Here is a 24,953-nt window from a genome sequence, read left to right as displayed (position 1 = left end):
CAATCTTTCAGTAAATAGCTAAGAAAATTACATGAACACCAAAAGTGTTTGATTACCGTTCACATCCTGGACTTCAGTTACAGTTCAGACACAGCACTAATCTAAACTCTCAGTATGTTTTTTAAAGCCTGGAAAACTATGCAATGCTTAAGTTATTGAAACTTAGAGAAACTGCCTGAATCTTGAAACACTAAAAGACTTCTAGCATGCACTATCCTGAACACACTCTGATTCAAATGATTTTAGAAGTTAAGTAAGGTCAGGCCTGATTGGTATTTGGATGGATGAACACCAAAAATACCAATGGCCACCAGACAAGGCTAGGCAAAAATCTGGCCTGAAAGCCTGGAGAGCTTCTGCCAGCCAATTGCTCGGCTAGAGAGATCCATCATCTGGCTCAGTATGAAGTAGCTTCCTATAGTCTTTTAGCTTGGCTGGGGATACAGAGCTCTCCCAAGGTTTGGTCAGACAGAATAAAGCTCAGCAATCAATCACACAAGAGTTGAGCGGTGGCCTCTGTACAAAGCTGAGAGAAGTTACTTTTGTTGGAGTCTGTGAAAACACAAGCAAGCAAAACAAAACAAATAGATAACTTGCAACAGAAGACTCATTTAAAGCCTGTCCCATCTTGAATAGACAGATTACACTGATTTGTCTCTCATATAAACCTCTATCAACTTAACCTTCATAAAGACAGTCAAATAAAAACAATGGTTAAACATTTACCAAAGAAACTTACACTATTATTATTAATAATAAGCAAACCTCAAAACTATACACTTGTGCAGCCCTGCACTTGATAACAACTGTGATATGCTCATGTCATTTAGATAAGAGCTATGTAGAATTATTCAGAATGTAAGTCCTATTAACATGTATCAGCACCAGCGTCATCAAAAGAGCTTAACAATGAATAAAGCAGACTTGCCCACATTTTCTCAGTTTCAGTGAATTCACCTATTTCTAAGTATAAAATGAATCTTAAACTTGCATGGTTCTGGGATATGCTAATTACTCACCTTTTGCAGTTGAGAATTGTATTTTTATTTATGAGGTGCCATTTATTATGCACCGCCTTACAGGCTCCAACTTTACTAGTTCAGTAAATTTTCCATACTGTAATAATCAGAACGTCAGACTTGGCCACATATTTCTACATATACCTCAGTGATCATGTTTTGTATAATGTACGATAATAAGGCTTTTGTTATCTGCTTGAATGAGTAGCATACTTCATTAATTTAGCAATATATGTTAAATCTAAAAGAGCTGAATATTTAGATAAAACGAAGAGTCTGATAGCGCTCCTTTGCCAAATGCTTTCCTATATCACATCTCTTAACTGAGCCCAGAATTGCATTGGTAGTCAGTGAAAATGACAGCAGATGATCTCTGTTCCAGTATGCAAGACCTGGGAACCAGTATGTTGCAGAGGTTTCAGTATTGGACTAGGACTCTCAGAGACCAGGATGCCAGTGTGTGTCCAGCTATGGATACCTACTGAGTGACTTTGAGCAATCCTTAGCGGGTGTTAGTAGCAAATCTTTGAATAAATCTTCCACCCCCAGCCCATGATAGGATTGTGATAAGCTGGTATTGCTGTAATCCAGTATGGAAGGGACTAGAGGATGAATGAATGCAGTCAATGTAGGCTTTTAAAGAAATGGGTACAACTGGTGTACCAGCTGAATCAGTTAAATAGTTCTGTTCACTACTACTGCTACCTGAACCATCTAGGGTAGGAGTGGGCAACTGGAATGCACTACAAGGCCCAGCATCCCTCATCAATAGGAACACTGGTTGAAGATTATGGGAGTTGTAGCAAAGAACTGGAAGTCCAGAATTGTCTGAGCCTGATCTAGGAGAGACAGTCCTAGTGGGCACTCAAACCTCCACAAGCTCCAAACTTAACTTTATTTTTATTTTATTTTTTGAAAAAAAATTATTGCAAATACTTATAATAAAAAAATCTGTTATACATGCATCTGTATATATAGTTGTTATATATCTTATTATATAAAATATAAATATTGAGAAAATTAGATCAATAACTCCAAACATTTCTTCAATTTCTACTTAAATTTAACATGTATTCTTTTTTATTATCTATCCTTTCTCAGATCAACTGTCTTTTTTTACTTCTCCAATCTAATTGAACGTTCTCTAAGATTTAATCTATTTCCATACCGTAACTTATATAAATTCCCTTATTCGTTATTTTCTGTTGATTTTTTGTCTTCATTTTTTCCTAATATCGCTTCCCTATCCTGCTCTCTGTGGCTGTATCATATAAATCTTTCCATTGATGTGCAAACCTAACTTTAAAGGGGATTTGTAGCCCAATCAGGCTAAGTACCATCTTTTTGGAAACTGTAAGGACCACTTATCTTGCTTATAAGTAAAGATGGATTATTTACCTCATTCAATTCAAAACTGATCCCAGACATCAGTGTTAATGTTCCACTGCCTGCTTGGGATTGGAAAATATAAATAAGAAACAGAACTCAGTGTCAGCCACATACTGATAATACCTCTAGCCCAAAAATCCTTTGATTCCTTTAGCTGTAGGTTTTTCATAGATTTTGAAATGCTCACGGGACAGGATAGTAGTTTGAGCACTTTGTAGTGCAGCTTCTTCTAACACAATTCTCATTATCACCTTGAGATCCCCATCTTCCACATTTGGAGGGCACCAGGTGAGAGTAGAGGGAGAGGTGAGGATGGCATGCTTCAGCTCTCGCTGTATGCTTGTTGTATTCAAATATGAATACCTGCATAGGGCCAGATCTCAATTTTATATCCAAGTTGGAACAAATAAGAGTGAATAACGATAAACTGTCTTTCAAGCTGGTCATTACTGAAATCCCAAGGTCTCTCAGCACTCAGAACAGCTGGTCAATGTGATGTGTGTACACCATGATGAGTGATCAGTACATCATAGAGAAAACTCTTGAATGACTTCTTGCTTGTGGATGGCAGTGAGGAAACTTACACTGAAAGTCACAAACACCATTCTTCTTCAGAGTCAGAAAAATCTCTGAGAAGCATTGAGTGAAGGGAGGTCACATCAGTATCTCTACAAAAAGGTAAGGTAGGTAAGCCCAATTATTCCCATTTTAAGCTGTTCTCTTTTTGTATTTTCTGTGTAAAACAAACCTTATCACCCTGCATATAGAAACACAACTTGTCAGAGAGATGTGTTCTAATGTAGCTCTCCCCCTTATGTGCTCATTTGCTGTGTACTGGAAGTTTTTCCTTCAAGGGACAGTACTGAAACATGCAACCAATCCCCTAGGTGTGAATGGATATATACAGTCGGCCCTTCTTATACACGGATTTTTTATACACGGATTCAAGCATACACGGTTTGAAAATGTTCCAAAAAGTATAAATTTACCTTGATGTTCCATTTTTTATTAGGGACACCATTTTGCTATGTCATTATATTTAATGGGACTTGAGCATACACGGATTTTGTTATACACGGGGGATCTTGGAACCAAACCCCAGCGTATAACAAGGGTCCACTGTAGTTTCTGCTTTTCTGCAGGAATAACAGCTTCTTCTATTGCTTCTAGGACGGCTTGCCCTGGACATGGTAGTAGCAAACCATACGTATGCTTTGTCCTGCATACACAAAGAACTGGAAATATCACAAAGGGAACTTCCAGGAAAAGGCATGATCTTGTAATTGTACTTCCTTTCAAACAGAATACTACTGGGGAGTCTAGATTACTTGTAACCTCCCTGTGTTTTTCCACCAATTCCTCCAGCTTTTTTTTTTTACTAGGGAAAAATTTGTAAAGGAAGAAAAGATGGAATAGGTGCATTATATGTTTGTTTATTAGTGCTGGCAGCTGGAAGCACCCTTTGTACTCAAGGGGAAATTGTTATCTAATCTATCCATGAAATTTTACAGAAGATTAGATAGGACAAGCCTAGTCCACTAGGCCCTAGTAAGATCCTCCACATCTAAATGTTCCTCTCTAATATCATTCATAATGCAAAATGACTTGCAGCTTCAGTTGGAAGGTGGTTGGGTATGAGCAATCAGATTTTTAAAAATGACCTGCAGGAATTTAGGGCACATCTACAGCACAGACTAAAAGTCCATAATCTGTATCTGCAGAATGAAGCTTATAAATTTTCTGGCTTTGCAACGCTAGAGATCTCAGTACTCCGAAATAAAAAATTCTAAAATTAGGGGAAAGAAAAACATCCTTCCTTAATCCAAATGGTTCTGGATGTGTTGACCTTCAGGTCCATTAGTCCCAGCCAGCATGACCAATGTCAGGGATGATGAAAATTATAATCCAAAAATATATGGTGGGAGTTAGATTGGGTTTACAAACATTTGCTTGCAAAGTCTGCTCTGAAATGATATATAAGGAGATGTGACCTAAATGTTTTAATTGGTAAATTATATAAACTCTTGTTTTACGACCCAATATTTCTGCATTCTTTTGTTTCATCCAAAATCCTATTATTGCCTCGGACAGCATATTTGCAGATGAAACAACAGTTGATTTCTGAAAGTATAATAAGCAATATAGGTTTTTATTGGTTTGAAGCAGTACAGAACATGCTCTTGAGACTCCTGGCCAAATTCTGAAGTGGTATCCAAGATGGGAAGACTTAAGACCTCCCTTTGGTGAAGAATTCTGAAGGGATGTCTGAATTTAGCCTGTGTGTGGTTAATTTTTCATGTAATTAAGAATGAAACTGTTCAAACCTGCAATCAAAAAGCACTGTATTAAAAGTGTTGCAAGCTTCCTAGGTTTTTATATAATGTTCCCAGTTGCATCACTTAAATTTTTTTAAATTAGATTTTACCAGGTGAATTTGATCTTGAAATTCTCCTCTTCATCTACAATGTGAGGGGCAATGAGGTGGTTGTGTGTGTGTGTCTGTGTGTATATATACATTCTTCACTTGATGAATGTAATATCAAACAATGATTTGCATGTATGAATGGAGCATCAGAGATCCAGACAAAGCATTGTGGTAGTAAGTATACTTATTTATGATAAGTGATGTAAAACACATGTGTGAATGCAAGTGGTATGTGGAATGGAAGTTCATACTGGAAACCATTATCTCCTGATTTAGTAAGAGAGATGCAACACTAGGACTATGTAGCTGGATAGAGAACTAAATTCACAGGACCAAGTTGTGCATACCCAGTGTGTGTATGTGCTTGCCTGTATACACTTTCTTAATCTCTAATTCCCTTTTATACAACATTTGAAAGGCCCTAAACCACCCAAAGAGCTTCTACATTTACAAGAGGCTCTTTTCCTGCTCACAGTCACCTTCCAATGACTGATGGTCTTCTATAACCATCATTTACATCCATTTTTCCTTTATTCATCACCTTAGACAGGAGGCCCTCACTTTATAAAAAAGGGGCCGTGCTGCAGAACTTACATTTTAGCAGTCGTACATAAAATTATACTAGTAGTGTCACAATGTGCTAGTCACCTAAAGGTATCCTGTATTAATAGCCCCAAATCTCTAAAATGCTAAACTTCTAAAACAGCAATGTGGTATTAAAAAAAAAAATAAAGCTTGTGGTTTTCTTTACTTTTTTTTTACTAATAGTTTCTGAACACCTACAGTATTACATTTCCCAGCTCATTTCTGCAACCTGAAATACTAGAAGACAAACCACAGCCTTGTATTAAATAACTCATCGGGAAGACAAGGTGACAGGGCTTTCATCCAGGTGAGAGAGAAAAGGATGGTGGAGGAGGAAGATCAGCCCTGCTCTACAAGCCCATCTTATTTCCACACTAGCTGCAAAGGGAATGAAAATATCTCTACAGCCAACCTGGAAATATAGTAATCTGGAAGAGAAAGCATAGATCATATTATCTCTTTCCTTTAACAATCAACTTGGAAGAAAGCTTTTTAAAAAAAGCCAAAACTAATCTGGTAAGCAAGTACCAACTTGGAAACTCATGCTACTATCCTTTTAGCAGGCTAATACATTTTTAGGAGACAGGTTACTAACTTTTGCACCTTTATTTACAAAGATGTGCTAATATATAATATGTAATTATGAACAGCATGAAGAGAGGGATATTTTTCTGTCAGGAATACATATTGGAAAAGTTACTTTTTCAACTATAACTCCCAGAATCCCCTGGGTAGGGAAACATGGAAGTTTTAATCTGGGATATGGGAATGAGGTTCTCAAGTATTGCTTACCATTCTAGAATTCAAGTTCACACAAATCTCACTGATAGCTGAGACTGGGAATAGCAACAAATCTGTTGGGGGACAACAACAAATGTCCCTTCCCCACACTGCAGCATTAATCTATGAAACTCAGTAGCCCAAGATGTAAATGGCTGAAGATAACTTATGCCCCAACTAATCCTGTCACACATCTTTTGCTAACACTTAGGCCTGTTACAGATTGCCAAAATAAAGCTGCTTCGGGTCTCTTTGGAGTATGCTGTTTAAACAATGCATGGGTCCTAAGAGTCCTGAGGTCGTGCCAAAGCCACACTCCATTCCTAAGCACCGGAGTGCAGCTTTGGTGCAGCTTCCGGATTCTTAGGACCCATGCATCATTTAAACAGCATACCTCCAAAGAGACCCGAAGCAGTTTTATTTTGGCAGTCTGTAACAGGCCTTAGTCAAATCAACATGTGATAGTATGGTCAAAGCATCCAGTCTTTTTCTCAGTCTTCAAGCAGCAACCAATAAATCAAAAGGAGGTTGAAAGAACTTTGATATAATACTAGGCCTGTGTTTTAATGCAATATTACAAGGAAAGGCATGGAGGAGATGTAGAATGACGGTGGCCAACATGTTCAGCATAATGTCTAGAGCTTTAAGGAAAGATGAGACAAATTATTATGGCAGGTATTAACAAAGATAGCTGAATGGAACCATTCATATGCATGAGGAGTACACCTCTGTGTAACAGATGCTAGCATACAAGTAGCTAGTTAAACAGAGAGAAGAATATTATGAGAGAAGAACCAAATAACAGTGTAAAAAGCAACAGAGAGGGCACACAGTCAAAGACATTGAGTAAAGTATAGAAAGAGAGGGGGGGAAAGCAAACATACAGGTATTTGCAGCAAAAGTGGAGTGGATAGTTTAATATTAAGGACTAGAAGTTTAAAAATGAGGACATTGAAGTTGCCATAATATTAAAGCTGTCTTAGGGTGCATTTACACTCACGCTTTTGTCCTGAGATTCAGATTGCTGCGCTGATGCAATACCAGACTGTTGTTCCCATTACATTTGGGGTTTGCAAACCTCTCCGAGGCATTTTAACCCTGTGTGGTATTCATACATGCCTGGGCAGGCCCTTGCACCATGGCAACCGCCGGATCTCCTGGCCCATCCTGGCTGGAGAGCGGCAGCCTTGGTAGCCGTTCCCAGTATTCCTCCTCCTCCCCCTCAGAAAAGGCTCAGAGGGGCTGGAGGAGGATCAGCCATGCAATCCGGATTGATTCAAGAGCTTATTCACACTACTGAAGATGTGGATAGATGTGGATCTTTCAATAAAATGTGGGTGAGGGGAAGATATCAAATATCTCAAGTTAAGTGGGGTTTTAGGTAGCTCCAGTGGCGTTACTACAGGGGTTCGGACAACACCAGGTGACACCACTGTTCCTCAAACACCTACTTTTTGGCAGAAATAGGCTGTGGTATTCATCCGTTTCCCTTTAAAATGCTTTAAGAGGTGGTGGGAATGAGGTGAAACTCTTCTATATGTATATGTAAATACATATAGGTTGTGGGTATAATATTGTAATTTGAAGGTATAATGTTAATCTTGTTAGTTTTTTATGTCACAACTATTAACATTCAGGGAACATATGGGAATTACGATTTACAAGTAACATTAATGCAAAAAAAGCAATATTAAGGATTCTGAATAGTGTGAAATGGGAGGAGGTCAATGGGGGGATGGCAGCATGAGTTATCACACCGGGTGACACCAACCCTAATGATACCACTGGGTAGCCGCCCCACAAAAATGCCCCAAGTGCATTTGGGGCAAGTGTGAACATCAAGGTAATAACCCGGGTTCACCCCAGGTTATTTTTGTAGTGTGAATGGGGCCTTAGATGAACCTCTCAGTGCCCAATGCTGCAGGCACCCACTTGTGACAACTCTTAAATTTCAAACAACTGCCTTAAGGTTTTTATTTATTTAATAACTGTAGGCTAAACTAGATAAGATGACAGAGAGAACTGCTTCCAGGAAGCAGGTAGGGAAGTTTTAAAGAACTTTTCTCTCTTCTTCTATGCCTAAATGGACAACAGAAGGGCTGGTAATTTTTTTTAAAAAAAAAAATGGCATAGTTTGCAGAGTTATTTAATTGCAGTCCCAACTGTTTGAATGCAAAACCAGCAACTATAATAACTTGATATGAATGGAGTAAGCTTAAGATGAGGAGTGGCCATGCTGCCTGCTATGATATCATACCCCATTGAAAAATACACATTTGGGTTTGCAAAATACAGTAAGCTTTATCCCTTTTCTCCACCTGTCAAAATGCATTCTGATTGGTAAGAATCAGGCCTTGCAATAACAAAGGGACAGGAATAAGTAGGAGCACACAGCTAATAGCCTTAAGGGTTCAACTTGGCTTTTGGAGGCTTCTCATTTGTTTCCCGACATAATGCCAAACCCTAACTTGGCATGATGCACCTTGGCATCATGTACCTCAGCAATCATCATTTGATTCCTAAACCACCCTAAAAAGAAGCTTTCTCCCATTCGGCATGTCAACAGGCAGCTATGTTTTCCTGTGTCTGGATGTGAGCAGCTGCACTTACGAAGATGGAGGAGCTCCACCAATGCTTCTGTTCCTGTTCATAACAGGGAGAAGCACATCAACAATGTAATCCTTTGGTTATACTGAAAAACCAGTGAGGTGGAGACAAGGCTGAGCTTGGATACAGATTGTATCCAATCTATATGATCTATATTCAGCTTACATAAGAAACTCACTAGCTGACTAAAAGCCCATCATGATCTAGTCACAGACCAAAATGGTCTGGAAACAAGCCCTAAGAGCAATGGCTTAGGCAACTGTGTATGTTTAGAATCATAGAGCTGGAAGAGACCGCAAGGGCCATCCAGTCCAACCCCCTGCCATGCAAGAAACCTCAATCAAAGCATCCCTGACAGATGTCCATCCAGCCTCTGATTAAAAACCTCTAAGGAAGGAGACTCCACTACACTCCGAGGGAGTTTGTTCCACTGTTGAACAGCCCATTTCCAAGTAAGATGGTTTCATTTTCCATTCTTACCTCTGAGAAGAAGTTGAATTTTTGAAGGAAATATTTCCAGTCTATGGAGTGCTCACCACGAAGTCGCTGCAGCTTGAGGAGATGGTTGAATTGTTTTTCTGAGAGAGGAAAGCAGAAGTGGTGAAGTACCTGCCGGAAATCCAGGGTCGAAATTGCCCCTGTACGCTCCTTGTCGAAAGCCGAAAAGGCCTGCAAACAGCAGAAAAGAAATGTAGTTCTGAATAGGCAGCATTCAAGAAAATGATTTCTCTCTAGCAAATCAATTACTGAATGACAGAGATAAATGCAGAGGCTAGGCACATCCCTTTGCCACCTCAAGTATTCTACATATGAAATGGCACTAAAACTTCCCAAACGAATTCTTGTTCAAGCATTTTGTTAGCTGAACTTCTGTTCTAAGAGCTTCTTCTCTTCCAGCAGGATTCATTATCTAGTGTGTCAGGTGGGAGGGCTGTTTACAATAAGTCTCCATAGAAACCAAAGGCAGCTAAAGAAACCTGAGTGTTAAAGACAGTCTGAGAGCCTAGCCAAGATGAGAAAAGATACAAGAAACTGTTCTCTATCGAACAATATGATGGAACAGCAAACCTATGCAGGCAGAGAACGCTGCAGCCAAAAACATTCTGATAAATGATTGCAAACATGCATTAGTCTCATTCACATATCACAGTTTTACAAGCATGTATATGAGAGGAACACCTTTAAAAGTATTCAAAAATAGCACCAAGTACAATGGATTACAATACTTCAGTCTGGAGATAACCAGAGCATGGATAAATTTAGTCAAGCTATGTATGATCAGATTGGGCCACAGCTGGTGCAAGAGGTAATGAAAAGTGTTTGGTGCTTTGCATGCTACTTGGACCTCCTATGACAAAGCTGAACCTATGAGCACTCCCTCACTGTGTAATGAATCCTTCATAGGAAATGCAGTGTAATCTTCTCTAGTACAGACTGAATACTATCACGCTGTACAAAGGAGCTATCCAGGAACAGTACTCACCTCTTGTCTCTCAACTAAGGGCCCAAACAGATAGGCCAAAATAAAGCTGCTTTGGATCACTTTGGATGTATGCTGTTTAAACGGCATATGCATCTTAAGAGGCCACAAGCTGCGCCAAAGCTGCACTCCATCCTTAGGACTGGAGCATGGCTTTGGCATGGCTTCTGGCCTCTTAGGACATATACATAATTTAAACAACATACCTCCAAAGTGATCCAAAGCAGTTTTATTTTGGTCTGTCTATTCGGGCCCGACGTTTCCATTTGTTGGGTCTTATGCCATCCATAATTGGCCCCAGACACTGATGTAGTAGCTTCACTACCTCATAAAAGTCAAATGTAAAGGAGAAACATGTAGAACTCTATTCCATGTGCATAATGAATCCAGTTTTCTAATTCTCAAAGGGACTAAGCCCTTTATCATACTACACTGTTATACTGGTATATTCCACTTTAACTACCATAGCAACATGGAATTTGTAGTTTAGAGAGGCGCATTTAGAATTCTCAGCAAGATTGGTCTTGGGCCTTGTTAAACTACAAAACCCTAGTTCCACAGGATGTTGCCATCTGTTGCCATGCCAAGTGGAATATAGCACTTTAAAAGTGTAGTATGACAAGGAAGTTACTTCCTCATCACACTACACTGTTATAGCGTTAGATGGCTTAGATGTTCAAATGCATGGAGAGCGGAATGCAATCCTATAAGATCCCACAGCATGCATTAAAAGGGACCAAGTAGTATTGTCCTATGTTACCTTGTGCTCCTGCACAAAAGAACCACTGAAACACACTGTCTCCAAAGAGTCTACCCTTCAAAAACTACAGCTGATGTTAGTGAAGGCTTCGGAGAATCTGGAAGGAGAATTCCCTCTAATTTGTTCCCTGCATAATTCCATACAGCCAACTACAGTTGTTAGGTTTTTGTCTTAAACAAGGTCTGGAACTAGACTGAAACAAATTCATATAATTTGTCTTATCCAAGAATACCTGAAATTATACAACTACTTGCTCAAATATTTTTTAAGGGATAGAGAAAAATATTAGCAATATGCAAATCTTAGCAAATGAGCCTGTAATAAACTAGTTTCCTGGTGATTTTATGTTACTTTGGTTTAATAAAATGCCTACCGTACTTCTTACATCATCTTTTAGAACATATGTCAACAAAAACCTAATGGAAACTACCCTAGTCCATCCCAGCATAATAATATGGGGCACATTTGTTAGGCCAAATGTTGTGTTCCTAAAATTGTCACTCACTGTTACAACTGTTCCTTACTATTTGTCACAAATGTACTAATATTCAGTTTAGGCATAAATCTGATGATTTTGTAATTGCACACTGTCAAAAGGTTGAACATAGTTTCTACACAGAATTGCTCAGTTGTCAACAGATCTCACAAATCCACAGCTTTCATTTTCATGGAAATATATAATTTATTGTCTTTATCATTTATTGGGCATCACATGTTTTGCATGTAGAAGGTTCCAGGTTGAATATCTGGTAAATCCAACGAAAGAGAGCTAGGGTAATGTAGTGGTTTAAGTATATGACTAAGAGTCTGAAGATCATGGTTTGATTCCCTAAGCAGTCGCAGACACCTGCTGGGTGACTCACTCTCTCTCAGCCCCAGAAGACTTCATGAGTTGGTTGTCTTATAGTTGCCATAAGTTTGAAACAACTGAAGGCACACAACAAGAATCTCCAATGAAAAGGACACCAGCTAACAGGGCTTGAAAAGGCCCTTTTCCACGAATGAGGTTTGAAAGACTTTGAAAAAGTGATGCCAGAATACATCACATAACCTTACTGGTTTCAGTGTGATTGTGCAAACACACACACACACACAAAGAGAGAGAAAGAGAGAGAGCTGAATTAAGAAATCTTCTCTCTCTCTCTCTCTCTCTCTCTCTCTCTCTGACAGCTGTGTATGTTCCACATTAGGTAGGGAACCACTGCACTACTGCAACAGATTTTGTTCCATCAGTATGAGTTCTATTATAGTCCAATACTGCATTCCATTACAATCAAGAAATAGGAACTGGAAAAGACTGAGAAGGCAAAGAAATGTACCTCTGCAAACAAGTTCTATTTTCAATATTTCCTGCTGAGTTTATAAAGTAAACTAGTTGTACTCACAGGCACAGTTGTGTGGAGAAGAGGTATTACCCCAGACACTGAGGTTACTGGAGCCAAGATGGATTGTACCCCTTTGTAAAATTCCAAAAACAGAGCACACTGGAAACTTTATTGAAAGAGCCATAGGTCTCAGAGGCTGGGTGCAGATGACAAGATAGAAATAAGACTCCTTAAACTATACTGAAACAATGGGTTTTTGATGACCTGCAGCCTGTATGTCGTCTCCAACTCTGCCCCATCAAGTTAAGTATTAAACTTAAACCTCAAGTAATGGTTTAAGTGGGTCTGAGATTTATTAGCTAAATGGATACTAGCAATGGGTTGTTCTCCCACACTATGAACCATAATGAGAGCCATTAGGGCTGAAGGGCGGGATATAAATACCTAAATAAATAATAATAATAATTTTCAGAAGATTTCATCCTCAAAGTCAGGCAAAGCAGGTGCCAGGATTTGAGGTTCCTTGGGCTATACTTTTAGGGGTATTTCTGGGGTTCTCCTTTGCCATGAACCCTGCCTCCAGTCTTCCCAATCTTCTGTATCTTCAGGATCGCAACCTACGGCACAGAAATTATTTTCTCTCTCCTGGTCATAATGACAAGCATTATGCAAGTAAATAATGAGCTCTGCGTGGTACCCACCTTGTATAACAAACCAGATGAATCTGTAACTATCTGTTTAATCTTTCTCATGGCTTCATCTATGCTGAGTTGCACAAAGCTGATGGGCGGTACAGGTGGCACAGTATTCCTTCTCTGCCGTTTGAATGCTGCACGATCATCAATAGCTCTCAGAAAATCAAAATATGAAAGCTTGTTGTCCTTTATGCTAATTCCTAAGCTAAAGGGTGTGGGTGAGAAGAAACATAAGACTCAAGATTTATTCCATCTTTCCAAAGCATCACCAGTTAAAGAAGCTACTCTTAATCACTCTATTACAGATTTTTTATAAAGTTCTAGGATTGTTACATGGCTAAATTTAAATTGGTGACAGTATTTCTCACCAATTTCTCTTACTAGCCAGATGAGGATTTTGTTTTGTTTTTAAAATGTTTAGAGTTTAGCTACTGTGCTTGGCAATGTGAATTTATATTTGCATATATTAAGTTGATTATTCATTTATTTGGTTTTCTATCTGACATATCATGAAAGCTTCTGTCAGAAAATAAAATCTTTTAAAAGCACACACATTCCAGCAAATTTAAAAGATGTCTGTCCCAAGTATCCTTTCCGTCCTAGCCTTCTGTTTCTGCTGCTTAAACACATCTACTCAAAGTCAGATGAAGGAAGATCACTCAGCAACTCCAGAAAGATTTTAAAACATTGCCAAATGTCTAAGAGCTAACCTAGTCAAGCAGTGTTAGCACAAAAGGACAGCATGTAACAATTGGGGAAGGATCAACAGAGCGTATACTACATTTCATATCTTTAGCATAGGGCAATTCCACAAGGAGACTTCAGCCCCATACAGACTGCCAAAATAAAGCTGCTTCGGGTGACTTTGGAGCTATGCTGTTTAAATGATGCGTGTGTCCCAAGAGTCCAGAAGCTGCGCCAAAGCCGCACTCCAGTCCTTATGACTGGATCGTGACTTTGGCATGGCTTCTGGCCTCTTAGGACGCATGCATCATTTAAACAGCATACCTCCAAGTCACCTGAAGCAGCTTTATTTTGGCCTGTCTGTATGGGCCCTTCCATATCATCTTGCATCACTTCACATATTAATACTGTTCGCTGAAGGTAATTCACACATTCAGCAGCAAAACATTAGATGCTGGGTAATCAAACAGATGAGCCTGTCAATAATGTCACACACACAAACGGATTAGACCTAAATCAAATAACTGACTGGCATTAGGACCTTCTTGGTAAGTTTATTACCCATATTATTCCACCAGTCTCTTGCTTTCATAATTCCTTAATACTACTGTTACATAATAATTCAAAGGAATTTATATGATGTTGATTTTTCTTTTGTGAGTTCCATTTAAAACTAAAAGGTAAAACATAATGAAAATGACATTTTTTGTGAAGTTTGAGAGGAACATTTATCAAGCTAACAAACAACATGAGACAAACCCATTGATTCTTCATACCTATGTCTATTTTCCAACAAAACATAGGATGTTTTGGGGTCAACTTGCTCTGAAATGTAAAAAACCTGTGTCATGGCAGAAGAAAATAAATAAAGAGGGGCAGCACAGGTTAGGTAACACTCAAACAAAAGACCATTGCTTAGTGGCAGAGCACGTATTTTGCATGCAAAAGGTCCTAGGCTCAGTTTCTCAGCATCTCTTGGCAAGGCTGTAAACCAGAAACTGGCTATCATTCAGCTAAAAGAAGACTGAGTAAGATGACCAACAATCTGATTTGGTATGAAGTAGCTTCCTGACACACATTCTGGAAAGAATGGAAAATGCATATTCACACAGTTTCTGAGCACCTTCGGTGTCCTCTACACAGTAAGAACGTTGCTTTTTGGCAAAAATGCAAACTTTGCTGTCCTCTGGAGCTGACACCAAGGGCAGGAGGAAATACTTGTACTTATGAAGGCAAATATCAGGAAAGAGTGTGTGCTTGTTTATATTTGACAAAAATGATTTCTTAGCATCACTTGTAATGCTAGCATTATTAATAAAAGCTTTAAAGCCTTTGACTTTACAAAAGCTTTAAAACACCGTGAAAAGTGTATGTTTTTAATATGGTTATTATTTTAAATTACTTTTAATATTGACTTTTTGTGTGTTTTAATTGCAGTCTTTTGAATGTGCAAGCCATTTTCAATCCCAATCTTGGGGGAAAGGCAGGATACAAATAAGGTTAGTAGTAGCAGTAGTAGTAACCATCACCATCATTTTCACTATCATCATAATCTAAATTCCCCACAAGGGACAGAAAAGGTTAGTGAATCTGAACAGAGTAATTGCACTTCAAAGGTATCCTTCAGAAAAAATCTTGCTGTTTATCAGCTAGACCTACAAGACGTAAAGTTTTTAGAAAGCCAGAAGATTCAAGAGCAAATTTGAGCATTCAGTTTGTGGTTGGTTGGTTTTCTATCTTGCCTTTCTTCTAGCATGGGACCCACAATACAGATTAAAACGGCCAAAACCAACCAAGTATTATAATGAAAAATTAAGAGGCAGTTAAATAAACTATCCTAATAAAAGCAGCACTGATTTAAAAGCATTTAAAACATAATAAAAATTAAAGTACAGCATCGTTAGCCATTAAAAAACTGTTCTGCAACAAGCAGTTAAAAGCTTGTCTAAATAAAAAGGACTTTGCCTTCTGGAGAAAGGAGCACAGAGAGGGAGCCAGCTTAGTCTGTTGTGGGAGAGAGTTCAACAGCCAGGCAGCAGACGCTGAGAAGACTTTCTTGGTGGTTCAGTTTCAAATTGTATGCATATGTGGAAAGATCTAGAAAACAGAGGATTCAAAGCCCCACTCTGGTCTACAACTTCCTTGAAAAGCACAAAACAATGAGAGCACAAAATAATGGCCTCATTCTGCATCTGCGGAAGTAGGCTCAAGTCTACGAAAGCTCATGCTATCAACTTTTTTCTTTCGGTTAGTCTCAAAGGTGCTACAAGATCCCTTTGCATACTGACTTTCCAGATTACATGGCTAAGTCTAATTAAATGGGTGAAAAGGTGTTTTGTTTTGTTTTTTAAATAAAAACAAAAACAAAAATGGGGCTGGAAAAAGGACTATGATGCAGAGCCCCAAATATCTACTGTTAAAACTACTACCATCACTACCCCCCAAGCTTAGAGCACATTCAAGAGCACTGCTTTTGCATCTTGCAGCTGCAGAGCACTTCAATCTACACATTAGCCTGTGCAAGCTGGCTCAGATGTTAGAGACTCAGTGGAAAAGGAAATAATCAACACACTTCAACGGAGGAATAAATTGCCAAGTTGGTATTAAATTTTTAGTAATAAAACCAAATGCATATGCTAATCTACTCTATTATTTAAGCCAGGGTGTGTGGGGGGGGGGAGAGAAAAGACTCTTTTCGATCTGGAAAGGACTAGTCTGCAGAAAATTACAATGAATAGAAGTGTTTATCATCAAAAAGTCTTTGAGGAAAAGAGCACGCAGCAAAAATTCTTATTAGAGGCTTAATTCAAGGGAGCTTAATCACTCGATTTATAGGTAGAGTGAAAAGATTTTGTTTAGGTTTCTCTCCCCTTTCCATTCCTCCTCCCCATGAAAGAGGAGAGGGTTTTTTTTGGAAGTGTTATTCTACTTGAATGCTACCCTCTCACATCATCTATGCCATGTTAAGATTTCTTTTGCACAGAAAAGTAAATATATATTTTACCTTTAACAGATCTCTTGTGTTTGCTTGATTTCTTACTGCCTTCACATGGGCTCACACAAACAACCTGATGCTATCTTTCTGTACAAAATTCTTATATTTGCAAAGCATTTAAAATATAAATTATTATTGCTATGTAGTCCCAGAAAATGAAAAATAAAGAGCATCGTAAATGGATTGCTTACTAATTTCTTGGCCTCTCTAATTTGTTTCAGGCATACTATATGAATAACATGCATTGGGACTTGCAGAAACGACAGATATACCATTTGTAAGAGGAAAAGGTCACCGGAAAAAGAAAGGATTTGAACACCAAAGCTATCTTAAATTAAAGTAAGTCTATCTTAGATTAAGATAACAAGTATCTCTGTACAAAGTGTAGCTCAGACTCAATTCATCCAAAATGAAGAAAGCTGAGTTAAATGCAACCTAAAAAATAAACCTACAACAGATTGAAATCCAAAAACTATAGGAACTGAAAGCAATTTAACATGTTTATCATCTGTATGTTTACAACTGGGGTACTGATGCATTAAATGTGTACTTAATGGGAAAATATACAGTTAGGACAATCATAACAACCTGTATAGAAGTTCACTATACTGTTCATAGCCAAGACAACAGTGAAGGTCTTCCAGCATCTTACGCAGGTTGCCTACTGTTATGCAGCCTTCCCTGTTTTTATCCTGTTGCAAAAATGCCTTGTGGAAGTCCTGGGAGCACTCATGGTACTTCTCTCTACAAGAAAACAAATTTTCAGTTTAATTTTCCTGTTTATGTACAGTTGTACTTTCTAAAAAGTATCATTTATACTTGTGTATAAGTCGAGGGCAGGTTGATATGAGCTGTGAATACATCAAACTTAGGGGCATGTAACAAAGGATGTAAAGGATGAATAAAAGGGAAATGATGCCAAAGATCTTACAAAATTCCAGCAGGCATAACTGTGCTCACCCTAAAGGATGGATGGATGAGCAGAGAACTTTGGTAAATGGTGGCTGTGCAATGTGTGAGAAAAGCAACCAAGCATGGACTGGACTAAGAAACACATACATGTAAAAAAGGATGTGAAGGTAAGAGTTAAGGTGCAGTATTAACTCTTTATAAAAAAGGAACCATCCCATTCTTTGAGTAGAGTGGTGAAAGGCTAGAGCTTCATCTGTCCCAGGGGAATCTAAAAGAAGCACCACTGCTCTCTACTCTCTCAGTGCTCCTATGAGGAGAAGTGCCTAAAAGCTGCCACTACCATTTTCCTGCCCAGGCATTAAAAAAATGCCAAAAGTGGTACTGCAGTGGACAAAGTAGAGGAGTTTGGTACTTCTTTTAGATTCTCCCAGGACAGACTATGCTCTTGCCTCTTACCACTCTACTTGGAGAACAGAATGGTTCATTTTTGTAAAAGTTATGGTATAGTACCATACCATGGATTGGGGCTCTGGCAATCATATGCTGCAGATCCAATCCACTTTGAAGCCAGCCAAATCCGCTCCTTTTTTGGTCAAGGAAAAGTCAGTTTTTCCTATCCCACCATGGCCCCATGGTGACTTCATGATGCTCTGGTGGTGTGTGGCATGTAAATACCCCACCACATCTAGGCAGCCAGGCAGCTTCCAGCCAGCTTCCTGGTGTCATCAGGTTTAAATGCTGAGCACCGATGATGCCCAGAAGTGAGCTTTTATGGCTGTCTGTTCCAGCCCTATAATGACCCATGGATTAGTCAGCCCAGGTTTTTTTTTTTTTGGGGGGGGGGTGTCAATTTGTGACTAAAATTTCTAAAGTTATACATGAATATGTACAGTAATTTATTAGTACATAAAATTGGCTTCTATGACACTTGTGACCCAATGAGCCCAACAAAGTCCACTAAGGTAAGGATGTTGTCTTATCAGGGATCAACGAATCTCATTTTTGCAGATAGCTTCAGGCTGCAAGGGCAGTGGGGGTTGCATCCCATTAGCAGGCTACTGGGTGTTGGGTGATTTGAAAACAGTTTGATGGATACCAAGGTGTGCATACATGATTTAGTTAATGAAGGCTATGGTCTGAACAAAAGAAATAGATGTTTTGCTTTCAATGGCCTAAATCTGTAGTTAGTCCTGAACAGAGTAGATCCAGTAAATTAATTGAATTTACCTTCATATTAATCCACCATTCAACAATTAATTGAATGGGTCTACTTTATTTGGGACTAATCATAAAAATACCAATTAAGGTGTTCAGTTGGTCATGCTAGGCCTGGGAGCAGAACATGGTGAAACTGGTGAGGTGCTACAGTAGCCAAATGGCAACTGTAGATGTTCTTATCCACTGCTTCCCAGCATCTATATCTGACTTTTCCTTCTCCCTCTCAAGAGAAGCTGAAGAGGAGGCCCTGTCCCTCCTGTTCTTCCATGGGTGATGTAAAGCCTCATGCCTTGTTTCTGGACTGCAAGATGGCAGCGATCTGGCTAAGAATCAAAGCTGTAGGATGGAATGTTGCCCTCAGGCTTGAACCTCTGAGGTGCCCTCAGACAAGTCAGCCTCTTGCCTTCAACCTATAGTGGTATGTACCTTGCAGGGCAATGGTAGAAATGTTTGACACAATCAGACAATTTAGATAGACTATATGTATCATATTATCATAACTACTACTCAGGTTTTAGTCCTCGACAACATCTTTAGACTCCTGATAACCATTAAAAGCTGCAATATGGTAACACCAACACCAATGGTCTGGAATCCCTTTCAGATGTGTGTTAAATGCTCAAACAGCTACAAGGACAACAGCAGCAGTGAAAAGCTATCTTCCATGTATACCTTCTAGATTTTTTTTTTAAATGGCAATCAAAACCTTTCTTTCTATCTTTATTTTTAGGGGAGAAATTAGACATTCAGGCATTTCTGCGAATGGATAAATGGTTGGCAAGCAGTAATTATTCCAATCATGGCAGAAAAACTGAGCATCAAGTATATGTTTTAAACTATGAATTCAGCCAGGCTGCCAAAGACACACACACACACACACACACACACACACACAAATACACACACACACACACACACACACACCACATGACAAAATTCACTGCCATCCAATCTTCACTCATAAATGTTTTGTACTTCTCTTGAAGTGCTGGAGAATCACTGCTCAAATGTTTCTAATTTCGGGTATTTGTTCCTCTTCAGTTAAAACAAAAGGAAAAATTATACATCCAGATCCCCCCTTCCTTCTTGAATATTAAGTTTCTGAGACCCGTTTGTCAGTTGGACTGTGTCTAAACTGTTAGCTAATGGACATGTTTCACAAATCATTTCAGATGAAATTGAAAGTGCAGCATATAAGAACATTTATGTCACTCAATATGAACAGTCAGGGCTTTAGCTGCAGTGATATATATGACACTTTATCATAGGAGAATGAAGAATATTTCATTTTGTTTCATGATCCTTATTAAAACAGATACACATTAATAAACACTTTGGGGAAAAGAGGAAGAAAGAGGATCCAAACAATTACCACCCAGTCAGCCTGATATCAAGAACAGGAAAGATTCTAGAGCAGATCATTAAACAAATATTCTGTAAGCACTTAGGAATACTGTGATCACTAAATGTCAATGTTGGTTTCTCAGGGGAAAAAAGTCTAATCGTATCTCTCTTTTTTTGGTAGAGTTACAAGCTTGGTAAATAAAGGGAATGCTGTTGATGTAGCATATCTTGCTTTCAATAAGGGCATTGACAAGGTCTTCCAGAATATTCTTTTGAACAATCTAGTGAATTGTGGGCTACACAATGCTACTGTTAAGTGGATGTGTAATTTGTTGACTAACTGAACCCAAAGAGTCCTAGGGCAGAGTTCTGTCCTAGGCCAACTGCTATTTGACATCTTTATAAACACCTTGGATAAAGGAATAGAGGGCATGCTTATCAAATTTTAGATGACACCAAACTATGAGGACATGATCAGAATACAAAATGATCTTAACAGATTAGAGAGCTGGGCCAAAACTACCAAAACAGGAAGAAATGTAAGATACTACTCTTAGGCACATGTAGGATGGGTGACACCTGGCTTGATAGCAGTGCATGTGAATTTTAGTAGACCACAAGCAGGACGTGAATCAGCAGTGTGATGCTGCAGCTAAAAAAGTCAATGCAATTCTAGGCTGCATCAATTCGAATATAGTGTCTAGATAGAGGGAAGTAACAGTGCCATTCTTTTCTGCTTTAGTCAGACTTTCCCTGAAATGTTATGTCCAGTTCTGGTCCCTACAATTGAAGAAGTATATTGACAAACTGGAACATATCCAATGAAGGATGACCAATATGGTAAAGGTATGGAAACCATGCCTTATGAGGGATGTGCTTAAGAAGCTGGGTTAGCCTAGAGAGGAGAAGGTTAAAAGATGATATGATAGACATGTTTAAATATTAAAAGGGATGTCATATTGAGGATGGATCAAACTTGTGTTCTGCTGCTCCAGAAACCAGGACAGAGAGCAATGGATTCAAACTGTAGGACAAGAGATTCCACCTCAACATTAAGAAAAACTTCCTGACAGTAAGAGATGTTCGACAATAGAACACACTCCCTCGGAGAGTGGTAGAGTTTCCTTCTTTGGAGCTTTTTAAACAGAGGCTGTATGGCCATCTGTAGAGAGTTCTTTGATTGGGTTTTCCTGCACAGCAAAGTGTTGGACTGAATGGCCCTTGTACTTTGTTCCAGTTCTATTATTCTATCCCACATGGGGAAAAGAGGCACCTCTACTGATTTTCAATATAAAGAATCAACCCATTCAGAAACTTGTATATAACACACACACACATTTGTATTATCTGAACTTTGTAAGCACAGCAAGAACTATAAAGCAATTTGCTTACCTGATCTTATTTATAATCTCATTGATGTCAATATGCTTCCTCTCCTCCTTTTTGTAATGATCCATAAACCGCACATAGTTCTCTGTCATAAGATGCTTGTTGAAGCTGCTTTCTGGGTGGGTGGTATCCACACCCATTTTTTGAAGAAATTCTTGATGGGTAAGGTAACCCTTTGCATTCAGATCATACCTTTTAAAGGTCCAAAGAAGATACAATTTCCATCATCAGTCATTAAGTTTTGCAAGCCTGTTGTAGTAAACAACTGTCTTATGAGCATATTCAGCCTTAAACTTCAATAGAAGAATAGGAAGGAAACCTGCATTAAAATCAAATAAAACTGGATTTTGCAGAGGAGACCTAATAACATCAATTAGAAGTCTAATCTCATGCATATGAATTCTTAATGCAAACTATATGTGGACTTTAGGAACAGCCTTACTTAAGGAACTCAAGATCCACTTAATTTCCAGAAGCAGCAACCATTACCTAAAACCCAGTGGTCTGCTGCTCATGTATTTGCATGACACTTTTCAAGGCCATACAAGCAGAGACTATCATCTCAGTTTATATGCTGATGTGATATTTTTGATATGTGTGCCTTGACAATTATTTTTCATAGTTATTCAGCGAGGGCATGTGCAAATACAATTGTACCTAAACTGACACGGAAAAATGTTATGTCCCCCATGACCTCTACCCCACACTCATGGCCTAATTTATTAGCCATTAATAATATTGGATGTATGCAGAAGCACTCAGTAGCACTTTTACAAAATAGCAGATCCAGTTGCCCAAATTAGTTCCTCAAAGAGGCACTGCAGATGCCTTAAGGTCTCAGCTCAGTATCTCTACCTTCCTCATTCCCAGAAATCTGCTTCTCTTGTTTGTCTCTCACACAGAGACCTAAATTAGATCCTCCCTCACTTGTTAGAAGGGAAAATATTCAACTTACACATTGAGAAGTACCTAGAAAGATCCAGCTACTTTCCAGTCTACAGCAAAAATATTAGTCCACCTGTACTGAGCCACTGACCAAGCAACTGGTCTGCTATCGCCAACCATTGCTTCATCTGGCTCCTAGTTTTAGGCCATTTCCTGTGATGTCCCACTTTTTTCAGACCCCCTGTCTTTGGATCAGTCCCTCAGCATTTGTACTTCCCTGCCCATAGAGTGGAGATGAGCAAAATGCAGTTTGCGGACTACACTGGGGGGGTGTCTTTTTGTGGCCCCTTTGAGTCCCTTTTTCTGGCAACAAAGGGGCAAACTGCCTCTCATGGAAGCCTTCAGAAATGATTATTCACCTTTTAAATAAGTTGCAAGCCCTTTCTTGCATGGTTCAGCAACCTCCTCCTGCTTTTTCTCTTACTCCTGTTGCATTTTTCACAGTCCATGTGGACCCAGAGAGACATGGGCCAAAATGTTGGCTCCTAGATCTGCCAAAGTTGCTCACCTCCTCAATATAGAGGAGGCTCTTCTCTGATGGTTTCCTTCTTGCTTCTAACTTGACATTATCTGCTTCCTCCTACCTCTATTCTTCAAAGATCTTAAGGTTTCTGTTTTGGTTCAATTACTCTCACCTTTTCAATGACTCTCTTTGCCTTGGTGCTATTTCATAGCTTCACTGCCTTCTGGAACCTCTTTCCAGTCTTCAGTTACGTTATGTACAGTTTCAATACCATCTAATGTAACAGCTCCCCCCACCCACCCCTGGTTTGGTGGGACCGTAAATTGTATTCTCCATGTGCAGAACCTCATGTGCAGTGATAGGTGAAATATGGCCGCGTCCCTGGACCATTTCCGATGTCTTGTGCACAATGATGAAAAGTAACACAAAAAAGTAACACCATTACATGCAAGAAATTCTCCTTTCTGGTAGTAAGGGCATAATGGAGATGCAGTTTGTTAATACAAGTTGTAACAACATCAATAATAGGCTTTGGTGTCACAACATATAATATTTGTTTAAAAGTGATTTTTAAAGGTCAATTTTAAGAGGCATGGTATGAAGAATTTTTCAAGTTTTATACTATTCCTACTTAAAGAATGATTGTGAAGTCGAAGGCTTTCATGGCCAGCATCCATAGTTTTTTGTGGGGTTTTCGGGCTATGTGGCCATGTTCTATAAGAGTTTATTCCTGATGTTTTGCCAGCAAATTAAAGAATGAAGTTTGAAAGGTGAGTGAACAGCATACATTTGCTGTGGTTGGAAAAAAGAAGGGTAGTAAAATCTAATTGCAGTGGTAATTATATACCTTGCTGTAAGGAAAGCTTTCTCTATCATGAGATGTGCTGGACTATAAATTCTACAATACATAGCAGCAATCAGATGGTGGGATTTATGTGGCTGTAGGTTCTACATATGGAGAATGCCCCAAAAGGGCCTTGCTTCCTAAGCATTCTGGACCACTACACCAACTCAACCAACTGGAATTAGAAGCTTTACTTCTGTAAGTGCAATATAAGAGAAATTCCAGATTTGTCAGTATGATCCTCAGCATCTTTACTTAGAAGTAAATGAAAACTTGGTTGGGGCATTCTGAGAGCTGAAGTTCACAAAGATAACTTTTGCAAGCTCTGAATAAATGCACTGGGTGCAAGAGAATGGCTAAGTACAATGAGCATAGGGTTATAGTCCATGATTTCATGTATCCCTTCAAGTGTTGCTTGTTCTATGAGATAGTGGGTGAGAAATATTGATGTAAACAGATATTCTAGCACTGACAGCTGTCCCTTATAAACTACGTATGCAACACAATGTATCCCATAATCCCTCTGCAAAAGGCAGGGGTTATTTAGCAAACAAATCAGTCTGGAAATGCCCCTTGAGGAAAAGGAATGTAAAATAGGCCTGCTTTAGGACCCCATGATACATATAATGAATTTCATCACAATTTCTGAATATGTAAAAATTAGGCTTGAGTCTGGTTACATTTACCTACATTGGCAAATATAATCTATATATCCTCAGATGACAATTTTCTGTGGGCTACATCTCACTTGTCAAAAACAGTGAAGTAATTTTTGTTACCCTGTGCTGTATTTTCCATCACATAGAATAGCCTATTCTATTCTGCAGTATTCTATTCTACTCTAATTGCCTATAAGTATCTATTTATTCTATTCTACTCTAATTGCCTATAAATATCTAATTTCCACTAGATTCCACTTCCAAATTTTTCCATGTTGCTTGCAACCACTTCATTTAATCACAAGGGAAGCTGGATTTTGTTTTTCAGATATCTAAAGTAGAGCATGTGTAGCAGATGGTTTAATGCTAAAGACACGCTGTCGCAAAACATCCTTAAGGAATAAGAAAAGAAACTGAAAAGCAATGGGGTAGAAA

The 24,953-nt window shown here is 38.8% G+C and overlaps 1 protein-coding gene and 1 long non-coding RNA gene across 6 annotated transcripts in view; both read right to left on the bottom strand.

The window, feature by feature from the left end:
* LOC121931194 overlaps positions 1-24,953 on the bottom strand; it is a 972,450-nt gene that overhangs the window by 179,797 nt on the left and 767,700 nt on the right. The gene's annotated exons all lie outside the window — the stretch shown is intronic.
* The window catches only part of EFCAB6 (EF-hand calcium binding domain 6), a 132,324-nt gene that overhangs the window by 22,231 nt on the left and 85,140 nt on the right, over positions 1-24,953 (bottom strand). For all 4 annotated transcript variants that reach the window (XM_042468618.1, XM_042468620.1, XM_042468619.1 and 1 more), the window contains 4 exons: positions 21,611-21,799; positions 17,333-17,488; positions 13,072-13,270; positions 9,286-9,474 (listed from right to left, as the gene is read on the bottom strand). In XM_042468618.1, the coding sequence (XP_042324552.1) occupies positions 9,286-9,474; positions 13,072-13,270; positions 17,333-17,488; positions 21,611-21,799 (733 nt within the window). The remainder of the gene's footprint in view (positions 1-9,285; positions 9,475-13,071; positions 13,271-17,332; positions 17,489-21,610; positions 21,800-24,953) is intronic.

Source organism: Sceloporus undulatus, chromosome 5 (genome assembly GCF_019175285.1).
Source record: "Sceloporus undulatus isolate JIND9_A2432 ecotype Alabama chromosome 5, SceUnd_v1.1, whole genome shotgun sequence".
Classification (NCBI taxonomy): Eukaryota; Metazoa; Chordata; class Lepidosauria; order Squamata; family Phrynosomatidae; genus Sceloporus; species Sceloporus undulatus.
The sequence above is the reverse complement of the archived record's forward strand: the minus strand, read 5'-3'. Positions and strand labels throughout refer to the sequence as shown.